General features: G+C 36.1%; 1 protein-coding gene across 1 annotated transcript; it reads left to right on the forward strand.

Moving 5' to 3' along the window:
• The first annotated feature begins 10,588 nt into the window (after positions 1-10,588).
• LOC138706067 (soluble calcium-activated nucleotidase 1) lies at positions 10,589-16,059 on the forward strand. Its single transcript, XM_069834984.1, has 4 exons — positions 10,589-11,619; positions 12,736-12,939; positions 15,022-15,179; positions 15,708-16,059. The coding sequence occupies exons 1-4, from the start codon at positions 10,980-10,982 to the stop codon at positions 15,918-15,920; spliced, it is 1,215 nt and encodes a 404-aa protein (XP_069691085.1). The 5' UTR covers positions 10,589-10,979; the 3' UTR covers positions 15,921-16,059.
• The last annotated feature ends 1,021 nt before the right edge of the window (positions 16,060-17,080 follow it).

The raw sequence follows: 17,080 nt of genomic DNA on the forward strand, positions 1-17,080 counted from the left end.
TAAAACTAACTGGGCGTGAAGTTAAGTAAGACTGAAGTCCAGAAGCTGTCCAAATTACAATAAAATCGAGGGAAAAATTGTTCCGGGACCGGGTATCGAACCGGGAACAATTTTTTCCCCTCGAATTTATTCAAATCAATTTTACAGGGAGTTATACCTGAAAGTTTGATTTGTCAAAATTTCGTTTGCATAAATCAATTAAACTAAAGTGGAGAAACTTTGTTTCGTCAAATATTTTACTTACGTGCTAGTAACTTAATTTAAAAGACCTAAAGAACTTATGTACGCTAAAATTTAAAACACTTGAGCTATTCTTAGAAGGAAAGCTTAAAAGAATAACCTAACGGAGCAAAATTGTCATGTACGTACAAGAGTTCCAGCAAATACACTGAAGGAAATGTTAATATTAAGTTGTTTTAAGGACTGCCTATAAAATGAACGAGTGTGATTCGGATGATTTTATTAAATTGTTTTCACAGGCTCCACACGTTGCAAAACTATTTATTATACCATAAGATATTATAGAATGAAAGTAGACCCTAACTGTAGTAAACAATCTTTACCTCTAAGCTTGTAACTTGAGTAAAACCTGACTCAGCACGCTTTTAGTTCTTTTTGTTACAGCAGTGTACAATTATCGGAATGTGAACGTGAGGCCAGGAGCCGACTGGTCTGTATGGGCGCCACAGATGATTATTATTATTATTATTATTATTATTAGTGTATAATTATATTCCTTCATGTCTCTCTTGTCAAAATACAACAACAATACGGCCTACCCGAGAGTTTTGCAAAATATTGGATGACAGTGTCGAAAAACAATTTTAATATTTTATTGCTACTAGGTTTAACTGGGTTTGAAACGGAATTGTAGTGGTTTTATCGGTATTTAATTTAAGTCCATTACTAGTGAACCATTTATTTGCCAAAACTCTCAATACCCCTACACATACTGGCAGTAATTTATATAATAAACTTCCCCCACATGTCAAGGCACATAACAATAGTATGTTTAAGAAATCTGTTAAAAATATATTACTGACACACATGCCAATGTGCACAAAGGAATATTTAAATATAAAGTTTTAAATCTTAACCATTTATTCTTGTGAGTACTGCCCTTCTGTTTTCTCTTGTTTCATGTGCCTGGAGACCCTATTGGAAGAGAGGCAGCATCAAGACTCAGAAGAAAGAAAATCTAGTGAGCTAGTGTGTGATTACAAAATAATTAATTATGTATCTCTTAAAATAATTCAACATCTTATTTACAAGTAACTATTCTAGTGTGTTATGCATTACTGACTGAATTAGTAGAATTAGTAGTACGTTATTTGCTTAGTAATTAAATACATTATATTCTAAGTAACTAGTATTCTGTTAAATAAGCATGTGACATGTTACCATAGATTAAGATGACTGTAATATTTATTGTATCAATGTTAGATTAATGTACATTGACGATGCCATGAATAATTGTATTCCAACGATTAATAAAGTATGTCTATCTATCTATCTATCTATCTATCTATCTATCTATCTATCTATCTATCTATCTATCTATCTATCTATCTATCTATCTATCTATCTGTCTTATCGTTTGTCTTCGAAATAGGCCTACTTTTTATAAGCTGCAACATTCTTGGTGTAAAATGATGTTGTAATGCTGGAATAATGTTCGGCTGTGTGTTCAGCAAACAACTGCACACACAAAACCAACAGAACAGAAGATACGCCTATATCATATTTTAAGTAAGGGCGTAAGCTTCGTAAAGCATAGTTCTTTTGGTGTATATTATTTTGTAAGCTTATACAATGTGCGGATGGACATGCCAATATATTTAATTACACTGAAATTCTTGATGCGAGTAAATATTATGAAAACAAATAGTCCTTTAACACCACTCCTTATTACAAATTTGAAATTATGTCAAATGTTAATTTGGTTATAATGTTGCTAACGAAAACAACGGGAATAATAAGATGTCCCATAGTTTTCGATGAATACTTCATTCCATATTCTTGTATGATATAGTTCCAATAATAGTATTTCACACCGCTTCTATTATTATTATTATTATTATTATTATTATTATTATTATTATTATTATTACTATTATTATTTACGTATTTGTATTAATTGTAGACTTGTATCAGTGGAAGAAAAGGCATTAACACTGCCAGATAAAATAAAATAAATAATTATTATATTGTTATATTTTTCGAATACATTAATATTTTATTTAAATATTTCGCTATGGTTTTTCTAAAAAGCTGATTTATAAATAAATAAAGAAGTAATTGTTAAGACTTTAAAATATCTAAAAATGTCTCACTCCGTTGGATTTAAATTAAAAGTACCGTAGATCGTAATATTCGTTTCGGAATGATTAAACCCTCTGAATACAGGTTGCATTGCCCCAGAGAAATATAAAATAATACGGACTGAGCACACACACAGTGTGTGTGTGTGTGTGTGTGTGTGTAATAAGTTTGTACGATCAAGATTTTAGTATTTCTTTGCGTTTATAGGACCTATTTCAATTTTCTATGTATTAATGCATGGAGTTCTTTTTGTTAACAAAGAGGAAACACAGCACTTACATCACACATAATTTGTCACTATTGCGCCAAATGTAAGAACAGTTTTATTCTACAAAATCCTCAGCCTAGTTGCGAGACACTTGTGTGATCAATATACAGAATTTTGTTTCAAATTATGTGAGACTACAGAATGTGGCCATCACGCGAAAAGAAGTGTAGCAAAGTGTGGCTTCTGTTGTTTCCGATAACAATGTTAACTGTAAGTACCGGTATTTTATCGTTTCAATAAATGTGTTGAGCAATAAATTCAGTGGCGTACAGTAGCATGACGTGAAGGGAAGCCGTGCCATTGCTCGACTGGGCTTCGATGCCTGTTGTCTTCATACCGGGTTTCCATGGAATTGCTTCCCCGAAAACGTCATCACCGCACGCCGTTAGTAACTTTCTATTACTGTATTTCTTTAATATCATTATTTTGCATGCTAAGAGGTACTTTGTAATTTTAATAATTGCAGTTTTCTTAAAATCCTTGTGTTATATTCAATTTTGAAGTTAATTTTTCTAAATAATTACTGAAACTTTTACAATTTTCGCCACAACCTTTCCTATAATTGATTCCTATTAGTTACATAATGCCGTCTCTCTTAAAATCACTTCGAGCACTAAATTACATGGTTTTATATTATGTATCTATGTATTTTTCTTTTGCCAAATACTTTCGTTTGGTTACATGAGTATAAGTTCTTATTTACTATCTGGGCTATATTTAGTGTAACTTATAAAGCATACAACTGTTGTAAAACGTGAAATTTATGTGTTTTTACTTTTTACTTATTAACATAGGCTTAATATGTAACTCAATTTTAAACAATACTATAACTTCATCACTGTCATTTCCTACAACATTCGAGCCACGACCCTTTGTTTTGACCAAAGAAAACATGGCTGACTAATGTTCAATTGTATTCAACAAGAAGGCGTTGTAGCTGCTCTACAGTAATATAACTCGTTGATATTTGAACAACATAGCAGGTGTTATCCATGAGCACATGCATTAGTAATCAAAACATGTTTACAACTCAGGAATTACGTCATCACGGCCTCAGTAACCTATTACACATTGCGCTGAAAAAATTACGTTATCAGTAACCCCCCCCCCAACTGCAGCTACATACACAAACATGTCTACTTCCAATATCCCCTCTATTACTAAACTGTTCAACCCCACACCCATCTAAATTAAATAACCATTCAAGTATCAGTTCTACCCACTCCTTTGCCCATCAAATCCAAAACGAAAAAATACCACTACTGCACTATTTATAGCAACACCCACCTAAAGTAAATTACCATTCACATATCAACTCCACCCACTTTCCTTTTTCCATCATATCCCAAAAACAAAACAAAAAAATTAAACAACGCGCTAGTTAACCAACTACACATCACATATACATTAACCGATCACCAATCAATATGACGTCACAATTTAAGCACACACACCCCTCCCCTCCACCAAGTCTATGAGGTCACACTTTAGACAGGCCCACTGGATCCAGGGAGTCAAGAAGCCAGTCACGTGACCACAATTTCTTATCTACTTCTACATAATCATTTCTCCCAAACACTATTTTTCCCTTCGGCTTATTAAAGATTGCCGTAGTCACATAGTGATCAGGGGTGTCACCTACAGAAAACTAGCGGAAGTATTTCAAAGTATGTAACTTGTTAGATCTTTGGTTGCGATTTAACAATACCTTTGAACGCCGGTGTACTCTTCACTGACGTTCAAAGATATCTGAACCTACTAATCGATAGTGGTAGATGGTGTAAGCCAACGAGTAAGGTGCGCACACTTAACGAACGAACGACAAACGAATGCGTTCGATGATTGAAATCCGAACGTGTGTACTTCGCAGTAAAGGAAAACCGATCGTTTGGTTTGCCTTCGGAAGTGATCCGTCGCTTGTCAGTACATCAAGGGAAGTTGGTATTCGTTGTGGACGGGATTTGCCAGTAGTTTGTAGTTCGTAGCAGAACGCAACGCTTAGTTCAACTTCACCAACAGGATTCGAAACTGGAGTGGACGGAAGACGGTGTTATAAATCATATTAATGCATATAGGAAGCAGGAAACTTCATGGAATCCCAAGCATCCTACTTACCACAATAAAGTAAGAAAACATGATGTTTTGGAAGCTATTGGAAAGATGTTCAGCTGCAAGGTAGGAGAGCCAAACACGTGAAAAATTTGAAAATTATTTTTGTTTATTTGTTTTCAGTGGATACATTTTTGTTGTTTATTGTGGGAGCAGAAGTCAAATAGAAAATTGAGTCCCTACTGACATCATTCCAGAGGGAAATACAGAAGTCCACAAAAAGATCGGGAATGGGGAGCGATGAAAAGTACGAGTCAACTTGGTTCGTGTATAAACATATGTCGATCCTTTTGGACAAATTCACGCCAAGAAAAAACAAAGTTCCAACCTTGTGCACACAAAATAAATTATTGGCACTGAAAAGCGCCTTTTCGTAAGCATGATGCGCATTCGACAAACACAGACAAATCTCTCTTTTTAGTATTTTAAGAGAATTATTGTCAGTGAGGTATCCGTATATTGAAACTTGCCCCTGTCTTGCAGTCATACCTTAATAAAATCGTCCAGTTCCTCAATTATAGCTGTACATACTTATGGAACAATCCTGGTAATCAGCTGTTTCGACACTTCGAATAAATAGACTACATTAAACTTGAACACGAATCTCCTGTAGCAAGATGTGTTAATGCTAGCCTTAACTGAATAGGTATTGCTTCTCGCCAGTGTGTGTCTTTCTTAGAAATTTTTGGCCCTATTTTGCACAGTAATATTTCGAAGTCTGTTTCTGACAGAAGATGTGAAACTGTTTCCATTCCATTCGACGTAAATCATGAAGCAAGTCAGTGCCTCTATATTGATTGCGACTTTCGTAGAGTGGCGTCTGCCACCATCGCCTTTTGTTTTTTAACTTTCTTTTTGTTAAACTGCCTATAATAACAACGGCTGCACTTGCTATAATTATATTTTCGTCTGCCATTATTGCGGATAATCAGTGAACGTGAATGTTTTCTGACCATTTGCTGATGATTTGTACGTTGCTCCAAACAGCGAACGAACAACGAAGTTTCGCTTCATCATTCGTTTATTGTTCGTTCGCTAAGCATGTACGCACCATTAAGGGAGGACAGTTCGTCAGATATTGCACAAGGTCCATACTGCCAGAGACACACTGCAATTGTTGAGAAATTTCGGACGAATAATTTCTCAGTTTGGAGCTATCAATTGGCCGATTCGGAAAAAAAATGTTATGTTTTATTTAACGACGCTCGCAACTGCAGAGGTTATATCAGCGTCGCCGGATGTGCCGGAATTTTGTCCCACAGGAGTTCTTTTACATGCCAGTAAATCTACTGACATGAGCCTGTCGCATTTAAGCACACTTAAATGCCATCGTCCTGGCCCGGGATCGAACCCGCAACCTTGGGCATAGAAGGCCAGCGCTATACCAACTCGCCAACCAGGTCGACTGGCCGATTCGATTCTTAGATCTAACAGCTCCTGACCTCTTTTTGTGGGGACACCTCAAAGCAAGAGTGTTTCAAACCAGACCACATTCTATCCATTTGTAATGGCGAAATATTATACGACAATGGTTAATTATTACTCCTGAATATTGACATACATAGGATTTGCATTATTTAGGATACAAAATACGCAGCAATGCGATTTTAAGGTTGCGCGTGCCAGGTTTAGTGTAACGTACTCCCCTTATCCTCCAAGCCAAATCAAATATTATTACGACATTACGAGTATTAAATAAATAGTAATTACTACAATTATTCGTTGTGGTAAGGTACAACTATCCCGTATGGTGTACCGAAGATTTTTCTTTGTGTTTTCATTAAATTGATGTCATGAGTGACGACAGGAAACACCTCAGGGAAGCGAGATGCAGACATTACTAAAAGAGAAATGGGGATCGGGGAGAGCAGCTGCACATGTGCGTAAGGGCGGAAAAATTCTAAAAAAAAAAATCGTCCCTGAGGATCCTGAGATATTTGTTTATGTTTTGGGAAATCGTCAAATGCTGAAACCATTTCTAATCACATATTGCTGACTAACTTCCTAATTGAATTTAATTATAAATGCTAATTTAAAAACTGTTTACACACTACAATATCACATCATTTGCTATTACTATCCATTTCAGATTAATCAGCAGGCCTGTTAGATATTTATTTCATCACTGCAAAGTGTGCAAGAAAAATCGCACAATTTTACTAATCATGTATTGTGACTGCAGTTTGCATTAGTAAAAATCATAACACTTCAACGTCAATATATTAAAAAAAAAAAAGAAAAAAAAAAAAGAAAGGGAGAAATTAGGCTCACTAACAAATGATTAAATTATAAATTCAGGGAAATGGAAAATAATACAGTACTTTAATTCACTAGAACTCAATAATAATAATAATAATAATAATAATAATAATAATAATAATAAACACGTGAAATGTAGACTGCAGTGTTTGTGTAAAATGTATTAAGTTTCTTTCATTATTTCCGAAAAGCTATGGTGTATGAATTGAACAACAGGAAGGTAGTGTCTTAGTTTATAATATTGTAACTTTTATTCAACACAATGATGCGACTTTTATTTACTCGTCAACAATAGGTATTCCACTCAACACAGCAACACAGTAGTCGTTATTGCACTCCACCGAACAACAATGACAATTCACGTGTATTATTGAGAAGAACAACAATGTACTCCTAATTTCAACCAATGTTCACAAAGCACTATGTACAAAACAGAACTGTCAGTTCTCAGTTCACAGTTTGTTCGCCTTGGCTAGTTCTTCTAGCTCACTCCCTCAAGTACATCGAACCCCAAGCCTTCCAGATACGGCTCACTGCACGTCGAATCCAATATTTCCGTATACGCTGTACTCGCCTGGACGCTGCCACAGTTGCGGACCTACTCAAGTTCACTGCCCGTCGAACTCAGGTTTACCTCGCTCCAAGGCTTGAAGGGTAGCTAGCTCTCTCACAGCTGACAAACTGACTCGAACTCAGATCCACCTTGCTCGCTGCCCAAGGCTGGCTCGCTCTCTCGCTACTGATTCAACTGACTGACTCCCTCCTGAAGACTGCTCGCGCTTTTATTTATTAAACCACACGTTCTCGATTGTTCTGACTCCACAACTCTCTGCCTCCAGACGTTTCCTTACGTCAGTCCCCTCCACTCCGCGCCGGGTCCGCAGCTCTCTCCCTTGTCGCTCCGTGCTGTCCCGTAGCCTTAAGATAAGCGTTCACTACATTGTATCGCACGCATCGGACGAATCGCACGGATCGGAAAAAGACTATCTTTGCTGTAATTGTTATGTAACCGAGTTCACTACATCGTATCGGACGCATCACCTCACGCGCAAATCCGTCCACGTTTCTCGGATGGGCAACTTTTCCGATGCGTGCGATCATGGCCTTCTTTAATAAATCAATTTTAATTGGTCAACTGTTACTATTATGTTGTGCCATGTTCAGTGTCGCGCCAAAATGGCAGACGGAAAACTTATTTCGCGTGTAAAAAATTGCGAAGAATTATATAATTTGAGGCGTTCCCATTGCAATAATCAAGTCATTTCTTGCAAATATATTATGTAACCAATATTTCTTTCGTTTCTTCCTCTTCAATTAAGACGCATGAAGCAATTACAAATTCTTATTCGCTAACAGACGTAATTAATAGATCTAACCTCAACTCCTTTGCTTTCAGTAATATCATGTCATGTACGACGTCATGTTTTAAACAGCTGATAGGGGAATCCGATGAGGCGATGAGGTGGAGCCGTTACAGTGAACGCACTGCACTTAAAATATCCGTTGCGTGCGATTCGTACGAACAGTGAGATACGATGTAGTGAACGCTTATCTTTATTCCTCCTTTCTCCTCGTCGCGTCCCAGCGCCCACCGAAGCTCGAGCATCGCCTCCCGCGTCTTCCTTCCCGCTGGACGCGCGCGTACACTCCCGACGCGGCCAGAATGTTCCGGCCTGCCGCCACAATATGTAATATCCTTTTAATGTCAAGAATGACAACCATCCATTTTAATATAATTGGGAAGTAGAAGTTTTGAAATTACGTCTATTGACCATAAAATATTGTACGAAGCATTTACTAAGCAACGGTGAGTCCTTTAAATTTGCCAAATGGCAATGTGTTCTGCTATGAAACTCTATAACCGAACAGCGCTCCGAGCGGCGGAATTGGCATTACGTGGGAACCACTTTAGACCCGTATTCCAAGCGCTATGCGCCAGCTTGTAGGCTATAATCACAGTCTACTATATACAGTCACGAAGCTCAATGCTTACTAAATATGCAAACATAGACAGTTGAAATACGCATTCATAGATAGTTGCTAACCACCAGGATCGCCACTATCGCCTCATCACAGACCCTTTCCCCAGCAGACGATAAAATGTATTGTACTTTCGATATCGTATTCTTTTGAAAAAATTAACACCTTCCTTCCATTATTGAAATATGAAATACATAAGGTTTATATATTACTTTCATAAAGTATATATTATATTTTATAAACTCACCTTCCTGGATCTTTCAGAAGAAGGATAACTCTGACCTCTTTTTCTTACAATTAGAACCACAAACGTGTCCTTGTCCCATATTATTATTCAAATTATTGTATTTTAGCCATTTACAGTTATTACAACCGATAACGAACATTTCACAGTTTACACAACTTTTCACAACAAAGCGAAATACGGCACAGTCAATGCCTTTTCGATCTAGACCAGGCCGTAATGGGGTTTTCTATTTCAGTGTATGGAGCTCAGTGAAATATTATATTATAACTTTATTGCGTATCATTGCTAAGCTTTATTTAGTGTAATGTGTCCATAAGTTCCGTTTACTTCTTGTTGCATAATATCTTGCAGAAATAATTACAAAACTGTGTTATTTTAATGTGAAGGGAATTTTACGTGTTAACATAATCTGTTCGCATCAACATTTTATGTTTAGAATGGAAGCTATTTTAAGGTTCAATAAAAACGAATTTATATTGTAGTTTTAATTTAGCACATCTATCTTCCTTAATTGTAGACAGGAAATTTACCATACCACTACTATGAAATTAGTGTACATACGATTGCGTTATTTCGTCTCTTAGGTAGTAGATAAATATACAATAATTCAGTACTCAATTATAGTATTAAAATGCAGACAAATAGAATGTGACGGGTGTCATACATGACATTATGCTTAATTATAATTTATAATTGCGAATATAGGAATATAAGTTAAACATAACCTATAATTTCCATATGATATGACATAACATACATATGTAGTGGCAGGGCATTGGAAACCACTAACATTAGACAGAAAGGGGCAACTGGTACAGTAAACATAACCTATAATTTCTACATGTCTAAATATTCATGCGGTGCAACTGAAAATGATTGAATCGTGCATAAATGAATGTACAAGAATTTCCAAATATTTAATCGAAATAAAGGCCGGTATTACACATACGAACAACGTAATTTTCACACCAAAAATAATATTACACCTTAACTCGCAAGTGTCTCCTAATCATTGTTTTAAATTTTATTAATACATTATTGAGAAATATATGTTACTCTTTATGCACTCCAATTAATTTATATGGTTGAAACGCCGCCCTTCGTGATCGACGAGTCATGACGGCAGTCAGTGACACAGTCTATTGTTCCTAGTACTCACAGCGCTCCAAGCGGCTAGCAACTATCGCGAGAAATGAAACTCGTTGGCAAAAAATCATCCCAAGCTTCGTGACTGTATATAGTAGACTGTGCAAAATGTCGTAAGCAACGCTCCGTATACACAACGGTGTAAGCAGACGAATTTATACAATGGAAGGCGCTAATTTCATATTTGCCGTGTTTCGCGGCGGCACCGCTATGAGCGCTGTATACTTGGCCACTCTATAAACTCTCTTCTACTCGTTAGTTTTAATGGTTCGATATGCATTTGTTTACCATCTGTCAAATATGCAAGTGCACAGATCACAGATCATACAAGTGCATGGTCCAATAATAACGTAGGTAATAGAACTTTTGTAGGTCACGTGATTGAATTGCTCAAATTCACTTCAGTGACTATACCAGACCGGACTTTAGTTCCGTGCCCAAAGTTGAATGAATGCGAATGATGGAGGGAAGGGTTGTATCAGACCGTTTCGACGATTGATGGTGTGACTGACGTGTCACCGGTGTAAACCTGACATGCAGACAACTAGCATGTTGTCTGTCAGAGACATGGATCACATAACCACGATGTAGTGTTATCAAGACTGTGATTATTGGTTAGGTTGAGAATTAACACCTATACTGTGCTACATGCATCAAGATTCGGACGGTGGTGAAATGATTATGTCACTGAGGGACTGGAGGCAGGCCATTCGGACACCTACAACATATAGAGTGGGGAACAGAACTTTGCGAATTCAAACGCAGTTCGTGAGCCTCGTGGCCTTTATAGGTTTAGTAGTGTTGTTAGTGCTGTACACATATGCTGTGGATCATCACTCAGATGTTAACGTCGACAAATCGAACACCAAATCTTATATGCCTCTCGTTACGAGTACTACTCATGACAATTACAATGCCACATATCCATTAACAACACCAATCAGAACACCCAAGGGCATTCAGTTTCGTATAGGAATGGTCAGCGATTTGGATAAGGAGTCTAAGAGCAAAACTGAAGATTTCACATGGATTAGTTATTTTCGAAAAGGGTACCTAATATGGAATCCTGTTTCAAATAGTATAAAGGTAACTTGGGACTCTGGGGATCCAATCATGCTTAAGTCAAGTCTCGGGGAGTCTGGCAGAGGTATGGAACTCTCCGAACTCATTGTATTCAATGGGAAGCCATACGTTGTTGATGACAGGACAGGACTGGTGTATGAAATATTGGACGACAAAGTGGTGCCATTTGTTATGCTCACAGATGGGGATGGAAAAATGAACAAAGGTTTGTTTTATTTCTCGCATTTATGTTGGTACACGTGTTCGATTAATCCATTTTCTTTTAGAAAATTAGGAGAAACAAGAGCACGGAAAGTTCAGGTGACTTGTATTGTCTCTTTTGGTCCACAGAAAATACCGTGTTTTACTAAAATACTGCCATGACTCATTGAAGTATAGGTCCTTAAACATTAAACTTCCATCTGTACAATACCTCTGATTGATGTTCTGGCTGATATGTACATCTGTTAGGCTATTAGGCAGTACATCTCACTTAACGATATGTGTCTGAGGAAGAACAATTGAAAGGTACACGGAAAGAACAATCAAAGTCACATTTTTTAAGTTTTGAGTAAATGAAATATTTAAGTTTAAAACCCTGCCATTTTTTAAAATTAATATTTGGAAAAGATGTTTCAGTATAGAAGTGTTGCACTGGTATCTTCCTTGAACATGAACAAAAAATTTGACCTTAAACCAGTTTTTGTTGCTTAATTTTTCAACAATGTACGTTAATGTAACTTTGTTATAATGATATAACAATCAAAGTCCTAAGAAACAAAGAATAATCAAAATGTTCAACATAACGATTAAACTATAATGATTCACAATGTTATTAACACAATATTTCTTGCTTCTCTTTTACAATAATTGAATTGTTAACCATCATCTTCAATGTCGGGTTGTCTCTTGATGTTCTTGTAGAATGCTTTAGCTAATGGAGCACAGAATTGACGTTTCGGAGGTTTTTTAGTTGAAACTTTGTGGAGATAATTTGTATTAATTCTTTTTGTAACATGTATCAATTAGGCATACTCATATTTATTAATTTCAGAAGGAATGCGATTTTATCTAATAGGGGGCATGACAATTCAATGGTCAGTTTCCACTTTGTATACATATTGTACACTTACTTACCCTTTTTATACGTAGGTCCGCGTGATTGCATATGACGAAAGAGACTAGAGTTGATTCCTGGCAGACTGAAATTTACAATGGACAAAGGGGCATAATTTTTTCTGATCACTTTGCTTTCTCCTGCCATTATTACATTATCTCGCAACCCCTGATACTCACTGTAAGTTAAGAAGAATTTAAAATAAAGAACTCTTGGTTGTTGCAGGTTTCAAAGCTGAGTGGGCAGCTGTGAAACAGAGAAAGCTTCATGTGGGAGGGCTTGGGAAGGAGTGGACTACAAACACTGGAGAGGCCGTCAACACTCACCCTCAATGGATCAAAACTGTTAGCTCCACAGGAGAAGTGGAGCATTACAACTGGTATCACAAGTACTTGGCTGTTAGACGATCTCTGGGGATAGAGTTTCCTGGTAAGCACCTTCAACAAGACTGCATTAATGTGCTAATTATCACTATCAATAACGAAAAAGTCGTTATTCATTAATCGTTTTCTGTGCAAGGGCAGATCTTTCACTGCAAAAGCAGCATTTTCCAATCTTCCCTCTTTTCCACCTTCCTCTTCATTTCCGCATTCAATCCATATAGGCTACTGTATCTTAATGTTGTCTATCATCTGCATCACAGGTGATGAATTCACATTACAGTCGTAATGAATGATAATAATGGAGGATTGTTGGAATGTCGCAAGAAAACATCGGTGCACGGAGAAAAATCCTTATGTTGCCTTGACCACTGGCTTACCCAACACAAGTTATGAGTTCAGAGTGGATCAACTGGTCTTTGAACCCAAGCCCCCTGACTCTATGCCCAGTGTGCTACTATTAAGCTACTGTGGCAGTCCATAAGGCAAAACTAGGCATAAACTAATTTTTCAATTGAGTACCTTCGTGGAAAAAGATTGCAACATGTAACATGTTGCCCAAGTGTTACATCCAACCTTATTCCACGGAGTTACTCAATTTCACAAAGCAAATGTAGGATTGACGTCTCTTCCTTGTGAGCCTCTCTTTCAGCTACAAAGATAAATTGTGGGACAACACACCATATTGATAGCAAAGAAGTCAGTCTGCTGTTGTGAAAATACCAATCAGGCCAGTGTAGAAACTTAGCAAAAGTTTCTTTTTAGGGACTGTCAGGAATGGTGAGAAGCTCGTTTCTTCAGGTTTTATATTCTATTCGATCGTCATTAAAGAAACCTAGTTCTTACCCCAAACAATGAAGCACGACCACTTTCTGTACCAGAGGTAAAAAGTATATTTGAGACTTTTTAGAGATACAAGCAATTTCAAATCTCTCATATTATGTACTCATTGCAGCTGAGGTGACTATATTGCTAGGGAGGAGAAAAAGAGAGAGACTGCAGACTGGAAGAGATCAGAGTGAAAGGCTAGATATGAGATTTTTCATCATGCCATACGTCCATTCACTTCTCATAAAGTTGAATGTCAGGTCTTAGCTGGGCAAAAGACGTGAATTCCATCCCAATTATGCCAAGAAATGTAGAAACAAAGTTATTACTTACAAGCCTTGTTTTGCTCTTTGAATGTTAATGTTCACCTTAGCTTTTGTTTTGTTGATTGTAATATGGTATATCTTTAAGTATTGTGTTTAGTAGGTTAATAATGTATGGTGATTGTAATAGTCATGTAAGATTATTCATATTACTCAGTTTCAAATTACGGTACCTTTGTCAAGTGTCTTTTCTTGTCTAGTTATGATTTTGTTCATTGTGTTCTCAGTTCAGGATTGAAGCCCTTAGGCTTATTAATTTGGTCAATTGTGCTCCCTCTGTACTTTGTTTCACATCCATATGGATAAAACAGGTAGGCCTACCTACTTCAGATTCAGTTATAAAATTGGTAAATCCTCAGAGGTCAAAGGATTGTTCTCAAGGTATTTAAGGATATGTAAGAAAGTTTCCTCTTCCTTCCCATATTGCCTACACACTGAAGCATCAGTAATATCCAGGAATTTTAGGTGCTTCTTCAGATGACAGTGACCGATCTATATCCCTATCAGCATATTTAAGCTCCTTTTTAATAATAGAAGAGATTTATTGAAGTCATACTTCTTCATTTAACATGCTTTATTCCAAGAACTTCTTGTTTTCTTAAGGTGATCTTCCAGTTCTGAATCCAGCACTTACAGGGGATGTTAGTAAAAGACCCTTAGTCCAATAGGGAAAGATCAAATTCTCTCTTAGATCAAAGCATTAAACTCTTCATTATCTGTGATGCTAGTGTGTTCGGAACCCACGCAATTTGGATTTTATTAAATTCCTTCTTCACAAACTCACCTTAAATTAAGTAACATTGTTCTTTCAACTTATCTTTTAGAAATATTAATATACAGATGTAAAGTTATGTAGGTCTACATTGTTTGTTATTAACTTCAAGCATGTTTTCAGACTGTAGTTCATTTAATACTATTACAAGAAAGTAGCAGGTTCATTGAGTTTAAGTTATACAAGTGAAAATAACATCTGCCTGCAGGTTATATCACACATGAGGCAGTGGCGTGGAGTGATGTTCATGATCGCTGGTTCTTTCTCCCACGGCGATGCTCAAAGGAAAGTTACAATGATGTACTTGATGAAGCAAGGGGCTGTAATGTGCTGATTACCTCTGATGATACATTTACAGATATTAAGGTATGATATTGTGAAGACACAACCTTTTTTATTTTTTGCTCTTTTTGACAACAGTGATTCATTGTTAATATTGTTACTTTGTATACACAAAACAGACTAGTCATGAGTTAGCATTCGTACAGCTGTGATGCTTGATATTGCTGTAGTTACTCCTATTTCTACACAATGTAACCTTCTCTCCTTTGCCCACTCACTGCTGCCTGTGGAGGCAAAATGTGAAATGTGCCCACTGCCCAGAATAGTGTTATCTGATGGTGACTGGTGTAGTGTACGAGAATAGTGGATATAATTGCTGTACAGTATCAAATAATTTAATATATGTTTATTAAAATATGAATATGTGCAGAATGATGTATAAATCCATTCTCAAATTATTCTCACACATATGGGTGTACAAATAAACAAAAATATGTTCTTACATACGAAACCATTGCCCAGTCTATGGTGGCACCTTTAATTTTCATATTTTTTTGTAATATTATAAAGACCAAATTTAAGTGTTTTACTTACAGTTTCATTGTGTTGCAGGTTGTTCATGTTGGTAGCATCATTCCCACACACGGATTTTCTAGTTTCAAGTTCATCCCTGGCAGTTCAGACCAAGTGATTGTTGCTTTGCGATCTGAAGAAAATAAGGGAGAAACTGCGACTTACATCATGGGCTTCGACATAACAGGAAAAATATTGTTACCTGAAATAAAAATAGCAGATAAAAAATATGAAGGATTTGAATTTATATGAAGTGAAACTAGTAAATTTTAAAATTCCAATGAATTAGTTTTGTACAGTCATATTTGATACAATAGTTGAACGAAGAGGGAAATTAGATATTTTGTACGAGGAGGAAGTTGTAATCATTTAATTTGTCTCTTACAAGCCAGGAGAGAAAAAATATCTTTTTTTCCTCTTGTCAGCTCGCTTAGATGATGTCTAAAAATGTTTCCAGAATGTGAAATGCATTTCAGACAAACTAAAGACGTAAGGGTTCAAAGTTTTAAGGATTTAATTTTGAAATTTTTAGTCACATTTGTCATTTCAAAATGAAAAAAGAGCCGAGTGGAAGAAAAAAAAAAAAAGAAAAAAAAAAAAGACAAGACACATTCCTACCAAACTGATTTAAAATTAAGTTTTCGTTGTCAGAAATGTGAGAATTTAAATCGGATGCAATCTAGTCTTAAAAAGTCACACTTTCTCCTAAAACAAGAGCATGCTGTTTATTTTAGATAAACAGACGCATCTGAGCTGAAACCAACATTGCACAAGCATTTCTTTCCATACCTCATCTTCCATTTATTATTCTAATTATATTCACATTTATGTAACATACCCTACTTCAACATCGTAATCTTTCTCACTGTCTTAATTATGTCGCAGCATATGCCTGCTTTTCTTTCGTAGAGACCATTTGACATCAAAATAACGCAAATGAAAAGATAATTCCTCATACAAATATTTATGAATTATTCTTTCTAATTGATGACAAATGTTTTTCTTACATTTAATAAAATAATCTCATGTGAGTGATATTACAGCTACTCCCACTAAATCCAATCTATATTAGCAGTTATTTCAGTGATTGTCAGTAGCACTCATTCCTTAATACAGGTTGCGTTATATGATTACTGTTTTTATTTAATTTTTATCGATTTCAAAGAATAAATAGTGTCTTTACACAAGATTTTTATCCATTTCTTGAGAATTTAATATTTGCTATAAGTTTTCGTCCAATAGACATTATAATTGTCTTCAGAAACATATGTTTTCTAGTTTCCCAGTAAAGCACATTGTAGTTTTTCTCTCCTTGCAAGATTTTCAAGAGTTCTTTACAAGTAAGAAATCTTTCTTATCTTTTTCCTTTTTCACTACAAAACATTTGCAAAGTAGATGCTTTCTTTACTAAT

This window comes from Periplaneta americana, chromosome 9 (genome assembly GCF_040183065.1).
Source record: "Periplaneta americana isolate PAMFEO1 chromosome 9, P.americana_PAMFEO1_priV1, whole genome shotgun sequence".
NCBI lineage: Eukaryota > Metazoa > Arthropoda > Insecta > Blattodea > Blattidae > Periplaneta > Periplaneta americana.